The 17,474-nt window shown below is 44.6% G+C and overlaps 1 protein-coding gene across 1 annotated transcript in view; it reads left to right on the forward strand.

The window, feature by feature from the left end:
* rfc3 (replication factor C (activator 1) 3) overlaps positions 1–17,474 on the forward strand; it is a 63,134-nt gene that overhangs the window by 33,201 nt on the left and 12,459 nt on the right. The window contains exons 4-7 of the mRNA XM_072477013.1: positions 850–947; positions 7,662–7,843; positions 11,055–11,191; positions 11,629–11,727. Of these exons, the coding sequence (XP_072333114.1) occupies positions 850–947; positions 7,662–7,843; positions 11,055–11,191; positions 11,629–11,727 (516 nt within the window). The remainder of the gene's footprint in view (positions 1–849; positions 948–7,661; positions 7,844–11,054; positions 11,192–11,628; positions 11,728–17,474) is intronic.

Below are 17,474 nucleotides of genomic sequence, written 5' to 3' on the forward strand. Positions count from 1 at the left end.
CGTGCGTCTGTGTCTTAACCGCCAGGCCCAGGATCTCGTCCTCAATATCTGTCACCTTCTGCTCCACCACACGGAGCTCTGTCTCCTGGGTCTTTAATGTCTCCTTGAGCCCCTCAATTGCCTGTAGCAACGGGGTCAGCACCTCCCTCTTCAGCAGCTCCACGCACCGTCTCACAATTTCATGCTCAGGCCCCCATGTCGCCTGCGCTTTCTCCACCGCCATCTTGTACTTCTCTCTTTCTGACCCTTTGGTCGACGATTCCTCGCGCTGCAGCCGCCGCCGCCGGTTTTTTCCTCCTTCGTTTGGGGGGGACTCCCTTCTCACACGCCCCACACCGGGTTGCGTCGTCGAAAAATTCCCCGTTGGGGCTCTTAAAAGAGCCCGAAGGTCCGTCGGAGCTGGAGCCGCCGAAGCGTGCGGCTAGCTCGGCATCACCGCAACCGGAAGTCCCTTCAGTGGCCTTGATGAGGTCTTTTCACAGTTGTTCCCTCTGCTGCTAGAATTCACTTTTGATACAGGCCCTCAGGTCAGCTTGCAGCTTTAAGCTTGCCCTTCCCCCGCCTGCATGCTGGAAGAGGCCCTGTTTATCCTGCAGTTGCAGCCAAATCTTTTACTGTTTCTGCGTGTGTCTGGCAACCAAGAGACATACCCTTCCTGGGGGACACTGTCGGGGGAATATTGCCGCCTTCTTCCCACACCGGGAAATGTCAAACAAATGCCGTGGGGGCCCTATAAAAGAGCCCAAAAGTCCGTTCCAAGCAGGAGCTGCCGAATATGCGACCTAGCTCTGCATAGCCGCACCCGGAAGTGAAGTAGATTAGAATTCTAAGGTTATATTTCTGTTACAGTGATGCTGGGAACAGTGACAGAGTGGTTATTCAAGAATTGATTAAAACAGTAGCACAGTCTCAACAGCTTGAGACAAGTACACAGAGAGACTTCAAAGGTAAGAGATTAAATAATTGAGATCTAATTTATCGATTTCACTCATTTAAAAGTATTGTGTACACTTGCGTTTCAATCCCCATGGAGATCAACAAACCTAAAGAACTGAATTTACCAAGCAATCCCAATGAAAAAAAATCAATGGTAAGATTTCACTTTTTTATAACTTTAGCAATCATACCAACTATCTTTATCAACACAAATTGAACTTGAATTAACAGATAAATGACAGTCAATATAATTTGCACATTAAATAGCAGATGTACCGGGTAGTCCACGCAGTGCTTATGATACCATTCTTGCCACAAAGTCCTTAAGGTAGAATTCAAGCTCCTTTCCTTCAGATTCCCATTGGATATTAGCTACCTCTCAACCCAAGTTCCACCAGTACAGACTTCAAAAAAATGGTGCATTTCGCCCAAACCTCCTTCAGCTCTGCCGACTACTGTCTTGATGGTGTGGGTCCACCAATATCACCTTTTATTCAAACTCCGTGAAAACCCTGTGCACTGTATAGCCAATTCCAGTTGATAAATTCAATTAAAATAATTGCAATAGTGGCAGCAGCAACATTTTTTTTCCTGATCCCCAGATCCAGGATTCACATTTTCTTTTGTTTTAAATTGCTCCACAACCTTCTACCTTGTATGGGCTAGTTTTTGTGTTATACCCGAGGTCACGTGGGCCCGTTTCATGCTCTTTTGGAAGCTGAAATCCTGGGAGAACTGGCTGCTGGTCACCGCTCTCACCTGAAGCCTCATCCAGCAAAATACCCATACGTTTCAGAATAACATCACTGGTGTTATTGAGCCCTAGGACAGACAGCCGCTGCCTCTGGCCAAGCTTCAACTGCTTCCACCCCCTGCATGTGCCCCTGCTGCCTTCAGCTGACCAGCTCACAGCAGCTTCACACAGAATTGGCACTGGATACCATAACATTTGTTATCTGTAAGCAATTTTGTTCAGCTGAGTACAAAATAAAATTCCTAAAAGCTAGAATAAAATGCCCTAGTTGTGGTTGACCTAACCTCTGCCAATTTATCACAATGAAAACGTTTCCATGTGTAAAACCAAAAAAGCTGCCAAATGTATATTGCCCTTTACTGCTAAGATATGTTTGTCTTCAGAGATGCCATTATATTTTGAACCATAAGTGTCAGCCAGTACTTTGAAACTGAAAAGCTGACTTGGCAGCTGGCTTGGCCACACCTTGACAAAAGTTTGTTCATTTTCACCATAGGCCATGTAATGCTGATTCTCTGGCTTCAAGACTCCTTCCATTCAGGTCTCATAACGTTATCCGCCTATTAGATTTTTTTCTTCTTCCCTTTTCCGTTTTTACCTTCAAATTCTCCTTCAATTGTTGCCAGGGATAAGGCTGTTGGGTCTTTATTTCCAATGTCTGTATTTGGCTACCTTTCTCTCTCTGCTGTATTTATCCTTTTGATTCTTTAATTTCTACTCTTGATCTAACCCGCTCTTTGTCTTTCTGTCAATCCAGTTGATTTTGAACACCCTCTGCCACATTTCAAAAGTCATTATCCTCCTCTCATCCTCTTTCAAGTCAAGTCTTGCATTCATAGAGTGCATCACTCCATGTTTGTGACTGTACAAGACATTCTTTCAGCTCCATGCTGATGCTTTTGGACTTGGAGGCTAACTCACTGGTGGTGCCTCTTTCTGTAGTTAATCTTAACTGATATTACATTCATGGATGTAACATTGTTTATCATGGGGACAGCTTATCATCGAGTCAGTGTACTTAAATTTGTCCACTGCCTCTATCTCGGTGCTGCCAATCTTGACTTTTCCATTGCCATTTAGTGCTATTAAATTAGTCTTTACCTCATTTACGTTCAATCCAAAAGACTGTCTTTTGACTAGGCCTACCATAGTCCTATAGTTATTGTAGACTTTGCTCTTGTTAGGAATATGGGAAGTTAACGAGATTAACAGTGAACTTGAAATGAAAATAAAGGACGCGATCTACCAGCCACGTGGTACTCGAGCGAGGGTGTGGCCGGTAGATCCCAGGAGAGGCCTTCCTCTGGCCAACCGGCAGCCTTTACACCTCACGAGATCCACCCAGACCTCGTGAGGTGTCTGAATCAGAACCCCACCCAAAATGGGCGTGACAAAACAGTGCATGCCTAAGTACGGTTTCAACCTACTTGGGCGAGCTTACCCAGTATCTGTCGGCCTCCCTGCAGCTGGGTGCCATTCAGTACTGGTCCACACAAACGGGACCAGGCAGAACGGCGTCTGGGGGGTCTTTCAGGCTATCGAGGGTCCTTGGTGGGACAGGGCAGGGTGGCCCCTGGCCTCCCCCTGGAGCGTGCCAGGGTGACAGTGCAAGTGTGCCAAGATAGCACTGCCAAGTGTCAGGGCCTATGGGGGGGCGGGGGGGGGCATGTGCAGGACAGGTAAGTAGCCGTCTCTTGGGAAGTTGGGGGGGGGGGGTGGTTATGCGTGGGAGTCCAGGAAGGAGAGAGCCTGAAGAGGGAGCCCCCCTCCCCCTCCCCAGGGACCCCATAGCAGGGTGTCCAAAAGACCATAAGACATAGGAGTGGAAGTAAGGCCATTCGGCCCATCGAGTCCACTCCACCATTCAATCATGGCTGATTTCAACTCCATTTACCCGCTTTCTCTCCATAGCCCTTAATTCCTCGAGAAATCAAGAATTTATCAACTTCTGTCTTAAAGACACTCAACGTCCCGGCCTCCACCACCCTTTGTGGCAATGAATTCCACAGACCCACCACTCTGGCTGAAGACATTTCTCCTCATCTCTGTTCAAAAGTGACTCCCTTTTATTCTAAGGCTGTGCCCCCGGGTCCTAGTCTCCGCTGCTAATGGAAACAACTTCCCTACGTCCACCCTATCTAAGCCATTCATTATCTTGTAAGTTTCTATTAGATCTCCCCTCGACCTCCTAAACTCCAATGAATATAATCCCACGATCCTCACGTTCATCGTATGTTAGGCCTACCATTCCTGGGATCATCCGTGTGAATCTCGGCTGGACCCGCTCCAGTGCCAGTATGTCCTTCCTGAGGTGTGGGGTCCAAAATTGCTCACAGTATTCTAAATGGGGCCTAACTAATGCTTTGTAAAGCTTCAGAAGTACATCCCTGCTTTTATATTCCAAACCTCTTGAGATAAATGACAACATTGCATTTGCTTTCTTAATTACGGACTCAACCGGCAGGTTTACCTTTAGAGAATCCTGGACTAGGACTCCCAAGTCCCTTTGCACTTTAGCATTATGAATTTTGTCACCGTTTAGAAAATAGTCCATGCCTCTATTCTTTTTTCCAAAGTGCAAGACCTCGCACTTGCCCACGTTGAATTTCATCAGCCATTTCTTGGACCACTCTCCTAAACTGTCTAAATCTTTCTGCAGCCTCCCCACCTCCTCAATACTACCTGCCCCTCCACCTATCTTTGTATCATCGGCAAACTTAGTCAGAATGCCTCCAGTCCCGTCATCTAGATCGTTAATATATAAAGAGAACAGCTGTGGCCCCAACACTGAACCCTGCGGGACACCACTCGTCACCGGTTGCCATTCCGAAAAATAACCTTTTATCCCAACTCTGCCTTCTGCCTGACAGCCAATCGTCAATCCATGTTAGTACCTTGCCTCGAATACCATGGGCCCTTATTTTACTCAGCAGTCTCCCGTGAGGCACCTTATCAAAGGCCTTTTGGAAATCAAGATAGATAACATCCATTGGCTCTCCTTGGTCTAACCTATTTGTTATCTCTTCAAAGAACTCTAACAGGTTTGTCAGGCACGACCTCCCCTTACTAAATCCATGCTGACTTGTCCTAATCTGACCCTGCACTTCCAAGAATTTAGAAATCTCATCCTTAACGATGGATTCTAGAATCTTGCCAACAACTGAGGTTAGGCTAATTGGCCTATAATTTTCCATCTTTTTTCTTGTTCCTTTCTTGAACAGGGGGGTTACAACAGCGATTTTCCAATCCTCTGGGACTTTCCCTGACTCCAGTGACTTTTGAAAGATAACTAACGCCTCCACTATTTCTTCAGCTATCTCCTTTAGAACTCTAGGATGTAGCCCATCTGGGCCTGGAGATTTATCAATTTTTAGACCTCTTAGTTTCTCTGGCACATTCTCCTTTGTGATGGCTACCATATTCAACTCTGCCCCCTGACTCTCCAGAATTGTTGGTATATTACTCGTGTCTTCTACTGTGAAGGCTGACGCAAAGTACTCATTTAGTTCCTGAGCTGTTTCCTTGTTGCCCATCACTAGATCACCAGCGTCATTTTGGAGCGGCCCAATGTCTACTTTTGCCTCCCGTTTGTTTTTAATGTATTTAAAGAAACTTTTACTATCATTCCTAATGTTACTGGCTAGCCTACCTTCATGTTTGATCCTCTCTTTCCTTATTTCTCTCTTTGTTATCCTTTGTTTTTGTAGCCTTCCCAATCTTCTGACTTCCCACTACTCTGCCACATTATAGGCTTTCTCTTTTGCTTTGATGCATTCCCTGACTTCCTTTGTCAGCCATGGCTGCCTAATCCCCCCTCTGATAACCTTTCTTTTCTTTGGGATGAACCTCTGTACTGTGTCCTCAATTACTCCCAGAAACTCCTGCCATTGCTGTTCTACTGTCTTTCCCACTAGGCTCTGCTCCCAGTCGAATTTTGTCAGTTCCTCCCTCATGCCCCTGTAGTTACCTTTATTTAATTGTAACACCTTTACATCTGATTCTACCTTCTTTCTTTCAAATTGCAGATTGAATTCTACCATATTATAATCACTGCCTCCTAAGTGCTCCCTTACTTTAAGATCTTTCATCAAGTCTGGCTCATTACATAACACTAAGTCCAGAATGGCCTGTTCCCTCGTGGGCTCCATCACAAGCTGTTCCAAAAAGCCCTCCTGTAAACATTCAATGAATTCCCTTTCCTTGGGTCCACCGACAGCATTATTTACCCAGTCCACCTGCATATTGAAGTCCCCCATGATCACTGTGACCTTGCCTTTCTGACATGCACTTTCTATTTCGTGGTGCATTTTGTGCCCCTGGTCCTGACCACTGTTAGGAGGCCTGTACATAACTCCCATTATGGTTTTTTTGCCTTTGTGGTTCCTCAACTCTACCCACACAGACTCCACATCATCTAACCCTATGTCGTTTAGTGTTGTTGATTTAATTTCATTCCTAATTAACAAGGCAACCCCGCCCCCTCTGGCCACCTCTCTGTCTTTTCGATAGGTGGTGAATCCCTGGATGTTTAAATGCCAGTCCTGAACCCCCTGCAACCACGTCTCTGTGATGCCTACCACATCATACCTGCCAGTCACAATTTGGGTCACAAGCTCATCTACCTTGTTCCGTACACTGCGCGCATTTAAATATAGCACCTTTAATTCTCTATTGACCGTCCCTTTTTGATTTCTTAGTGTGGTGGACCTTGGTTTACTGAGCCTTTCCATACACTGTGTCATATTTTGTGAGATGGGGACTATCGTAACCTCTCCTGAGTTCTGTCTTTTCGTGCGTTTTTGTATTCCTAAGCAGCTATGTTTCCCACTGATTACTTCACCTCTTGGTTCCCTGACTTTCCCTTCCCTCACGGGGGATGTGGGGTAATGTCTATATATGTGGGATGGTGACATTGCCCATGAGTGGGGGGTATAGGGGACCCACAAGCTCACTTGGAGATTAGGGCACCCATTCAAAATGGCGGTCCGATCTGAGTTCAGCTCCCCAGTGTAAGTGTGGGATAAACCGGTGAGAAATGCCCCAGGGTCCAAAGAAGGGACAACATCTTGTTAGATAGCGGTGGGGGACTTGCCGGCATACCCGGCTGGAGACCCTCAGAAAAACCCATCGCAAATGACACAAACGTTTCCGTTAGATCGGGCCCCAAATAACAGACAAGTAACAAGACTAGCAGGAGTTTAGAGAAATTGAGGTGTGAATGGCCATATCAGAAACCGTGTACCAGGAGATCAGTGGGGCTATAAAAATATCAGAGAGACTGAACAATCTAACTGCGAGCATTCATCGGGGAGAGAGGCTATTTCTACATCCAACAGTAGGCACAGAGGTCTGTTCCATCAAACATTTAGAACCACGGCATATTGCAGATATTCTCCTCTTAAAAGATGCAGTTTTTTGCCTTTGATGAACCAGTAAGAGACATTTTCCCAGACTTGGTCACCTAAGCGATATTGTGTGGTAACTATTAACTGGTTTTGACTATAGAGTAACAAAACATTGATGTTGATTGGAAAAAGAAGTGATGTGGAGATGCCGGCGTTGGACTGGGGTGAGCACAGTACAAACCTGTTGGACTTTAACCTGGTGTTGTAAGACTTTGTACTGGAAAAAGAAGTGTCTCAGTAAGTTCAGGGATCATGGGAATATTTTAGTTATTTATATATTTATTTAAATGTCGTAGTGTATATTAGTCTTGTGTTGTGTGTTTATTCTTTTACTTGGACTGGTTCCTCACTGGTTGGACATGGTTCCTCACATTATTCCAAACTAAAATACACCAATAATAACCAGTGTTTCAAGTTAGCCTTTGAGGTTTTGAGAGACACTCACATAACATCAGCAGGGTTTTTAACGTTATAATAGTTATTGTAGTCATTGGTGCTCTACATGTACATTGTAGGAAAGAAGCTAAGCAACTAATGAAATGTTCTAATTTTAATCATTTTGACAGTTGTGCTGCTGACAGAAGTTGACAGATTAACAAAGGATGCCCAGCATGCTCTGAGGAGGACTATGGAAAAGTACATGTCTACCTGCAGATTAATTCTTTGCTGTAACTCAACATCAAAAGTTATTACTCCTATTCGTAGTCGATGTCTTGCAGTGCGAGTCTCTGCACCCAGCATTGAGGAAGTAAGTGTATTTGGCTTAATGCAATTCTTAGTTTTAGATTTTTAGCAATGGATTATTTTGGCAATGGATTCTTAAATAAGCCGTCTATTACATTTTTCAAAAATTGCATTACCAGGGATGTATTTCAAACATTCTACAATTATACATGATTTCAACTTTACATATTAGCATCAGAGCTCAGCTTGAACTTCTGAGTTTTTTATCTGATTTTTTTATTAAAATATCTTATCTCGTCTTCTGTAATGTGAATTTGTGGTCCTAGTCTCCTCACTGAATGAGACCAAGTATTCATATTCTGCCCTGCATGTTAGCAAGGAGAAACAAGGCTTGAAAATTGAGTCATTTAAGGTACATTTTTAGTGCAGCCGTTGTCAGTGTTGGTGAGTGATCAAAAAAGAACAATACCTATTATAACTTTTGTTTTATGTTCTGTAATCTTCACAGATTTTGTTTAGCAAGTGAGAGTGATGGAACTAGGTGTGTTTTCACTTTTGCTACCAGGCAAAAGCCTGTTTTTCATTTCTATTGAAGCCAATAGAAAATGTAAAATGGGCAGTGTATAATCAAAAACTGTCCTGCTCTTTTTCTCTCATGGATTTTTTTTAAATCTAGCTTTTCAAACAATTTTGAAAAACTTCAGTGATAACTATAATGTTCTATCAGTGGCACTGATACATCCCAGAAAATTGGGCAGACTATTCAAACCATGTTATTGTGGGCGCAATGCTCCACTCCCACGCCGGTTGGGAGAATCGCCTGGGCCGCCAAAATTTCCGGGGACGCCGGTCCGACGCCCTCCCGCGATTCTCCCAAGCAGCGGGAACGGCCCGGTCGAGTTTCGCAGGCCAGAGAATCGCCAGAGACACCCAAAATGGCGATTCTCCGGCACCCCCGCAATTCTGAGGCCCAGATGGGCCGAGCGGCCAGGCCAATACGGCTGGTCTTTCTCCCCCCCCCCCCCCCCAGCGCCGTCCACACCTGGTCGCTGCAGTCGTGGGCGGTGCGTGAACGCTGTGGGGGCGGCCTGTGGGGGGGCGAGGGGGGATCCTGCACCGGGCTTCACCTGCAATGTGGGGTGGCCCGCGATTGGTGCCCACCGATCGTCGGGCCGTCCTCTCGGAAGGAGGACCTCCTTCCTTCCGCGGCCCCGCAAGATCCGTCCCCCATCTTCTTGCGGGGCGGATTTGGACAGGACGGCAACCACGCATGCGCGGATGACGTCCGTTATGCAGCGCCGGCCGCGTCATCTATGCGGCACCACTTTTACGCGGGCGACAAGGCCTGGCGCGGGTAGATGACGCGGCCCCGATACTGGCCCATTGTCAGGGCCTGAATCGGTCTGGCCGGGGCCGTTCCGCGCCATCGTGAACCTTGACGGCGTTCACGACGGCGCGGCCACTTCGGCGTGGGAGTGGAGAATCCCGCCCTCTGTCTTTACGACCAACAGAAAAGGCAGTCTGTTCTGTAGAAGAGCCATTTGGATCCAAACATTAATTCTGTTTCTCTCCACAGATGCTGCCAGATCAGCTGAGTTTATCAAGCATTTTCTGTTTTTATTTAGGCAAATAAAGTGTCTGTTTAAATATTAATTGGAACGATTTTCCAATGTGTTTTCCAATATGACCCCATTTTTATCACTTGAAAATTAAGACATCAGTAAAAAGAAAATCGCAATAAAGCAGCATGGTAACGTTCAGAGTATAAATATTGAAGTTCACCTATATAGAGCAACATATTTTTGACAAATAACTTTTAAAAACTCATTTTATTTATAAATATATATATATATATATATAATCTATACAATGAGTTTTTAAAGTTATTTGTAAAAAAAAATTATTTGATGCATCCATGTAGGTTTCAGCCGAGTTCTCCATTATTCCCTGATGACAAAAGTCAACCCCCCCACCACCACACACTCTCTCACACACACACACACACACTAATCAATTCCCCCACTACATGGAGGCTTGCATGTGCACGCATACACTCCTCTTCTGCAAGCCACACACACACAAACACAGAGCGTATGCAGCAGAGTTGCTATCCTGGGGTAAGGAACTTGTACCAACAGACAGGAGCAGAAATGTAGTGAAGTTTGAAACCACCACTCGCCTTCCTCACTCAATTGCATAACCTCTCGGTTTACCCAGCACTTTGGGCATAGTCAGTCTCTGCCAGCCTCTATCTGTGCTAAGTCGGATCATAAATATCTCTGGCCCACGACAACGCAACTGCCAAAAGTGTTTCTCATATTAAAGAACACTTGAGCTCACCATATGCTCCTTGTTATTTGGTGGCAACGATCCAGGGAGTCCACAACTGTCTAGTCAGAGTCTCCAGGTCTGGTCGTCTCTACTCCACAGTTGCCATTGCTACTCAGGAAGGGAAACTCGCAACCCCAAATGTGACCCCATCCATTTAGTTTGGGAACTCCTGAACCTAGAAGCTAGAACTAATTTCATTGCAAAAGAAAAAGGGATCTGATATATGCGCTCTCAATTAAGAATTTTGGTAAGGTACACAGGAAAAAAATCTTTCCTCTTGTCAAACAATCAGTAATTGGAGAGTTTAAAAGTTTGTTTGGGGTTTTTAGAAAAACATTTTGAAGAATGAATTTTGACTTATCCAATTGTTCTAATGTTGCTCTAAAGTTATCACTTATGTTGAAGGCCTTGGGGCACAGTGGTAGCGCCCCCACCACTGGACCAGAAGCTCTGATTTCAAGTCCAATGCCTGGACTTGTTGGCCACAGGATGAGCGTTCAACACGGTTCAACGGGCTAATAACCAGCTCTAGTATCCTTCCACTACTTCCCCCACTGTTCCCCAAATGGTAAATCGAACAGTATATGTGTGAAGATACACTAACAAAACAACTTAGATAGCAGCAACATCCCTTTTATCTAACAGCAAAACAAATGATTCACTATATGCCTTGTCATTGGAGTCTTCAAAATTTTACCAAAGATGGGTAACCATCGTCAATATCCCTTTCACAGTAGTCCCTTTAAATACTTCAAATTCTTTTGTATTTCTGACCATTTAGTAATTGCACCTAGTGACTGAAGTGATAGCGTAAAGTGGTATCTGGATAAAACTTGGGAAATGGTGGCCTGAATAATGAAATTGCAGTATTTTATGTGGTGTAAAGTATTCTCTGAATTTGAGGTGATGTGCAAGAGTGACAATTAGAGCTCATTTGTTCCCAGATTTGTCATGTGCTAAGTGGGGTTTGCAAGAAAGAAGGTCTCTTACTTCCTCAAGAACTGGCGAAGAAAATTGCAGAAAAATCAAATCGCAACCTGAGAAAAGCATTGCTTATGTGTGAAGCCTGCAGGGTTCAGCAGTAAGTTGAATTGATTTTTTTTTCTAACATAATTCATTCTTTGGTTGTGGGCATCATTGGCGACACCAGCATTTTGTTGCTTCTTCTTAATTTCTCTTGAGAAGGTGGTGATTTATTAATTTGCCTGAATTCAAATTCTCAAACTATCATTGTGTGATTTGAGCTCTTGTTCTCTGGATTGTCCATGCCTGGATTACTCATCAAGTAACATAACTTCTATGCCACCATACTCTTCAGTGTGTACTTTGTGAATTTGTAGACTTTGAATTTTCACAATCCTACAAAGAAAAATTTAAAAATGTACATTTAATATAGCAAAATTGAAAATGCACTAATATCTACCAGTTCCAGCTACTGTGCATTTGACACCCAAAAATAGTAAATGTGGCAAGATTGTCTAGATGGTTCTTGATTTCTAAATATTTTTATACTCTTAGATATCCATTTTCAGCAGAACAGGATATTCCTGAGACAGACTGGGAAATATATCTCCGAGAAACTGCTAATGCTATCGTCAGCCAGCAAACACCACAAAGGTAAACCTCCATTAAATTTTATTTTTCTACCACGAAAAATGGAGGAATTTACACTTGCATTTTCGATGAGCTATGTGGAACTGCTTCTGCAAATTTCTTCTTCTTATCTGATCGTTTTCAAAGCTGAGAGAGTTAATGCTTGACCATTCATTCTGAGGCTCAATTTGGTAATTGAACTTTCCATTCTTCCAGGGAAGTTTCACTTCTTAGCTGGGTCTCTAAAGTCAGCACTTGGAAGTACAATTTATGTCTATTTTGTCTCATTGTATGCTTCTCAAACCAGCTGATTGAGGGGAAGGTGTGTCAGATCCAGTACTGATGCACATGGGTAGCAGTGAAAATGAGTAAACTTAATGGTGCGGGAAACTGAGGTAGCCAATTGAGAGATTTGGCGATTGCGAGCAGAATTGGTTTTTAAGAAGGATCTTTAAAACAGTGGGAATTCTTAAAGAACAAAACTAATGTTGGGGCAAAGCTGGGAATGTATTGGTTTTGGAGTGAGAGCAGGTGAGGTTGCAGATCTGGAGGAATGAAACTGCACACAACAAATGCTATTCTGACAGTCTTAAATTTGAGATTAAAATTGAGAGGCCTGGAGCCTATGTAAGTCTGTGAAGTTGGGTGCAATGGATAGCAGAACTTGACCCGGGTTAGGGAACTTGACCCAGGTTAGGGCACATGCAACATTTTAATTAGTTGATTTATGGAAGATGGAAAATTCAAGACTCGCCAAGAGAATTAGACTCAAGTAGTTCCTTGTACTGCCTTGAGCAATTTGCACTTACATGCTTTTAATGTAGTAAAATGTCCGAAAGCACATTCAGCAATTAATCAGACAAAAAGTGACACTGCACGAAAGGAGACTTTGGGGCAGTTGACCAAATGTTTGATCAAAAGAGGTTTTAAGCAGCGTCTTGAAGGAGACGAGAGAAGTGAAGACGTTTGAAGGGGAAATTCCAGCGCTTTGGGGCCTTGATATCTGATGGCAGTCCAAACAATGACCGGGTGAAGGAAGTGGTTGATTCACAAAAGGCCAGAGTTTAATGAATGCACTGTGCTCTGTTGTTGGGCTGGAGAATGTTAGTGAGAACTACAGCCTTGGAGGAATTTGAATGCTAGGATAAGAATTTGGGCCAGCACAGTGGTTAGCACGGCTGCCTCACGGCGGCAGGGATCCAAGTTCAATTCCAGCCTTGGGTGACTGTCTGTGTGGAGTTTGTACATTCTCCTTGGGCCTGGATGAGTTTCCTCCGGGTGCTCTGGTTTCCTCCCACAGTCCAAAGATGTGCAGTGATAGTAATCAACTATTTCCTGATAGATCTGATAGGCAAATTAAGACTATTTAATGTAAATATTAAGACCCAGTTTTAATACCCATTTTAAAATGAGGATTTCAGCACTCATAATCTCAGGTCATGACAAAACACATAGCTTCAACAGAGGCACAAAAAGCCTGACACATGCATAAACTAATTGGAGATAAAAACAACATTTTCACTAAGCAAGATGAAAAAGCTATTGTTCTAATAAACATATTTTCAAAGATAGTTTGACATTAAGAAATGAGCTGTACCAGCAATCAGATCAAGGACGAAGCAGGCACCATATCATAATGTGGATAAAGCAAAGTCAGCAGAAAACTAGTAGAAACTAGTCTTGATAATAGCACAGAATTGCATTCCATAACATGCACAAATATTCAAACATGAAACATTCAGAACGTATGTTGCACATTAAGGATTGACAGCTAACCATCGAATCAAATGTATTTGATTCTAACCCAAACCAATTAGGATGACATAGAGGTGTAGATAGATGGCTCAAGACTGATAAGATTTCCTTTAAACATGATGGTCCGTACGGCCATCTTTATCCAGGATCATCCTATACTTTGATCTAACTACTCGCTATCCTTATTTTCACTTTTCCACTTTTAACACTTGAAGTAAATGCAAGTTGTTTTGCCGTAAGCAAGAAACCATTTCTGTATTATTTTGAAAGTTAAATTGTTTATAAGTTACTTCTCTTTAAGTCCTTTTGCTAGCCGGACTTTATTGAGAATAAATTTAAGTTTCTCTCAATTGTAAACAAATAGAGGCAATAAAGATTCTTGTTTGCATCCGAGAAGTTTAACTCCAATTTCTACTGAATTTTTGTGTCGCAAGACTTCACTAAATCCGCATGGTAGATCTCATCATGCAGGTTAGGTGGGGTTATGGGGATAGAGATGGGGAAGTGGCCCTAGGTAGGGTGCTCTTTCAAAGGGTCAGTGCCGAATGGGCACTGGCCCTTTGAATGGACCGAATGGCCTCCTTCTGCACTGACCGGAATGCTATGGAATTTTAAAATTAGGCATTAATGAACTGCGAGCTCATGTACGTTGCTGAGGATAGCAACAATGAGTAATTTGGATTTGGTGCAAGTTAGATTATGGGTAGCATTAGCAATAGGACAGAATTAAATCATTTTTCAAATTAATTCCATTGATCTCCTGGGAAAATGTTTAAAATTAATTCATGGGATGTGGGCATTACTAACTAGGCTTTCATTTATTGCCCATCCTTGATTGCCATTGAGATGGTGGTGCCATTGAGAGCTACCTTCTTGAACTGATGCAGTCCACGTATGTAGACACAGCCACAATGCTGTTATGGGGGGATTTTGTACTGATTGCAGTAATAAACCTATTTCCTTGTAACTTTATGGTGGGAGGGAGGAGGGGGAGGGTGGTGGATGGTGCTGACCTCCACCCAAACAGGACCCACCTGTGAGCAATCATCGAGGCAAAGGCTAAAACATCTGCCCCGGCACCCGTCTGCAACTCCAGCAGGTCTGACACCCCAAATATGGTCGCCAGGAAACCAGGCTCCAAATCTACATGTAAAATCTCTGACAAAGTGCTAAAAGACGACCCCCAAAATTAGTCCAACTTCAGGCAGGACCAGAACATATGAACATTATTAGCTGAGCCCCTCCTGCACCATTCGCAGCTATCTTCCACCCGCTCAAACAACTGGCTCATCCTCACCTTCGTTAAGTGCCAGGGTCCCAGTCGCAACGCCAGGGTCCCAGGTTCAATTCCCAGCTTGCGTCAGTGGCTGTGTGGAGTCTGCACGTTCTCTCCGTGTCTGCGTGGGTTTCCAACTGCAGCTCCGGTTTCTTCCCACACTCCAAAGATGTGTAGGTTAGATGCATTAGCCATGTTAAATTGTCCTTAGTGTCCAAAAAGGTTAGGTGGAGGTACAGGGTTATGGGGATAGGGTGGAAGTGTGGGCTTCGGTAGGGTGTTCTTTCCAAGGGCTGTTGCAGACTCGATGGGCCGAATGGCCTCCTTCTGCACTGTAAATTCTATGATTCTATTCTTTGATAAGTGCGCCCTGTGCATCATTTTTAATTGAATCAACCCCAGCCTCGAGCACAAGGTTGAAGCATTAACCCTCTGCAGCACCGGGCACCATAATCCCTCCTCCAATACCACCCCCAGCTCCTCCTCCCACTTGGCCGTAATCTCTTCCATGGACACCTTATCCTCCTCATGATCCTACCTTAAATCACTGAAACAACCCCACCCTCCAGCCCCATCAGCTACAGCACCACTTCCAGCAATGAAGAGGACAGTGCCAGACTTCCGGTTGCGGCGATGCACTGCTAAGCCGCACATTTCGGCAGCTCCCGCTTTAACGGACCTTTAGGCTCTTTTTGGGAGCCCAAACGGAAATTTTCTCGAACCAAACCCAGTGTGGGGTGACGAAGTGAGGAGTCCCCCCTAGTGTGTATGGAAAAGATCGGTGGTAGTGGCCAGATTGCGAAGGATCCTCTGGAGCAGCGAAGAGAAGGAAGAAGCAAGACGGCGACGGATGGAGACCAGACGACATAGAACATAGAACAATACAGCGCAGTACAGGCCCTTCGGCCCACGATGTTGCACCGAAACAAAAGCCATCTAACCTACACTATGCCATTATCATCCATATGTTTATCCAATAAACTTTTAAATGCCCTCAATGTTGACGAGTTCACTACTGTAGCAGGTAGGGCATTCCACGGCCTCACTACTCTTTGCGTAAAGAACCTACTTCTGACCTCTGTCCTATATCTATTACCCCTCAGTTTAAGGCTATGTCCCCTCGTGCTAGCCATTTCCATCCGCGGGAGAAGGCTCTCACTGTCCACCCTATCCAACCCCCTGATAATTTTGTATGCCTCTATTAAGTCTCCTCTTAACCTTCTCTCTAACGAAAACAGCCTCAAGTCCATCAGCCTTTCCTCATAAGATTTTCCCTCCATACCAGGCAACATCCTGGTAAATCTCCTCTGCACCCGCTCCAAAGCCTCCACGTCCTTCCTATAATGCGGTGACCAGAACTGTACGCAATACTCCAAATGCGGCCGTACCAGAGTTCTGTACAGCTGCAACATGACCTCCCGACTCCGGAACTCAATCCCTCTACCAATAAAGGCCAACACTCCATAGGCCTTCTTCACAACCCTATCAACCTGGGTGGCAACTTTCAGGGATCTATGTACATGGACACCTAGATCCCTCTGCTCATCCACACTTTCAAGAACTTTACCATTAGCCAAATATTCCGCATTACTGTTATTCCTTCCAAAGTGAATCACCTCACACTTCTCTACATTAAACTCCATTTGCCCCCTCTCAGCCCAGCTCTGCAGCTTATCTATATCCCTCTGTAACCTGCTACATCCTTCCACACTATCGACAACACCACCGACTTTAGTATCGTCTGCAAACGTACTCACCCACCCTTCTGCGCCTTCCTCTAGGTCATTGATAAAAATGACAAACAGCAACAGCCCCAGAACAGATCCTTGTGGTACTCCACTTGTGACTGTACTCCATTCTGAACATTACCCATCAACCACCACCCTCTGTCTTCTTTCAGCTAGCCAATTTCTGATCCACATCTCTAAAGCACCCTCAATCCCCAGCCTCCGTATTTTCTGCAATAGCCTACCGTGGGGAACCTTATCAAACGCTTTGCTGAAATCCATATACACCACATCAACTGCTCTACCCTCATCTACCTGTTCAGTCACCTTCTCAAAGAACTCAATAAGGTTTGTGAGGCATGACCTACCCTTCACAAAGCCATGCTGACTATCCCTGATCATATTATTCCTATCTAGATGATTATAAATCTTGTCTCTTATAATTCCCTCCAAGACTTTACCCACTACAGACGTGAGGCTCACCGGTCTATAGTTGCCGGGGTTGTCTCTGCTCCCCTTTTTGAACAAAGGGACCTCATTTGCTGTCCTCCAGTCCTCTGGCACTATTCCTGTAGCCAATGATGACATAAAAATCAAAGCCAAAGGTCCAGCAATCTCTTCCCTGGCCTCCCAGAGAATCCTAGGATAAATCCCATCAGGTCCCGGGGACATGGGGGCCGGATCAGCAGGAGTTCCTTAGACAGTGTGTGGAGGAATTAAAGAAGGAGGTGCTGGCGCCGATGTTGTTGGCAATCGAAGGGCTAAAAGAAACGCAAAAGGCACAGGCGATAGAGCTCCGTGGGGTGAAGGAGAAGGCAGCTCAGAACGAGGATGAGATTCTGGGCCTTGCGGTTAAAAATACGGGTCGGAAGAGGCATGGACCTTCATCCAAAAAGAGAAATTGGACCAGAACTGAGGGACTGATGCTGTGGGGGAGATGACGATGTTGATGTACAGAAATGTAAATTGGGGAATGGGAGGTTCGCCGCATCGGGACGATGGATGGGGAGGGG

Source organism: Scyliorhinus torazame, chromosome 15, assembly GCF_047496885.1.
Source record: "Scyliorhinus torazame isolate Kashiwa2021f chromosome 15, sScyTor2.1, whole genome shotgun sequence".
NCBI lineage: Eukaryota > Metazoa > Chordata > Chondrichthyes > Carcharhiniformes > Scyliorhinidae > Scyliorhinus > Scyliorhinus torazame.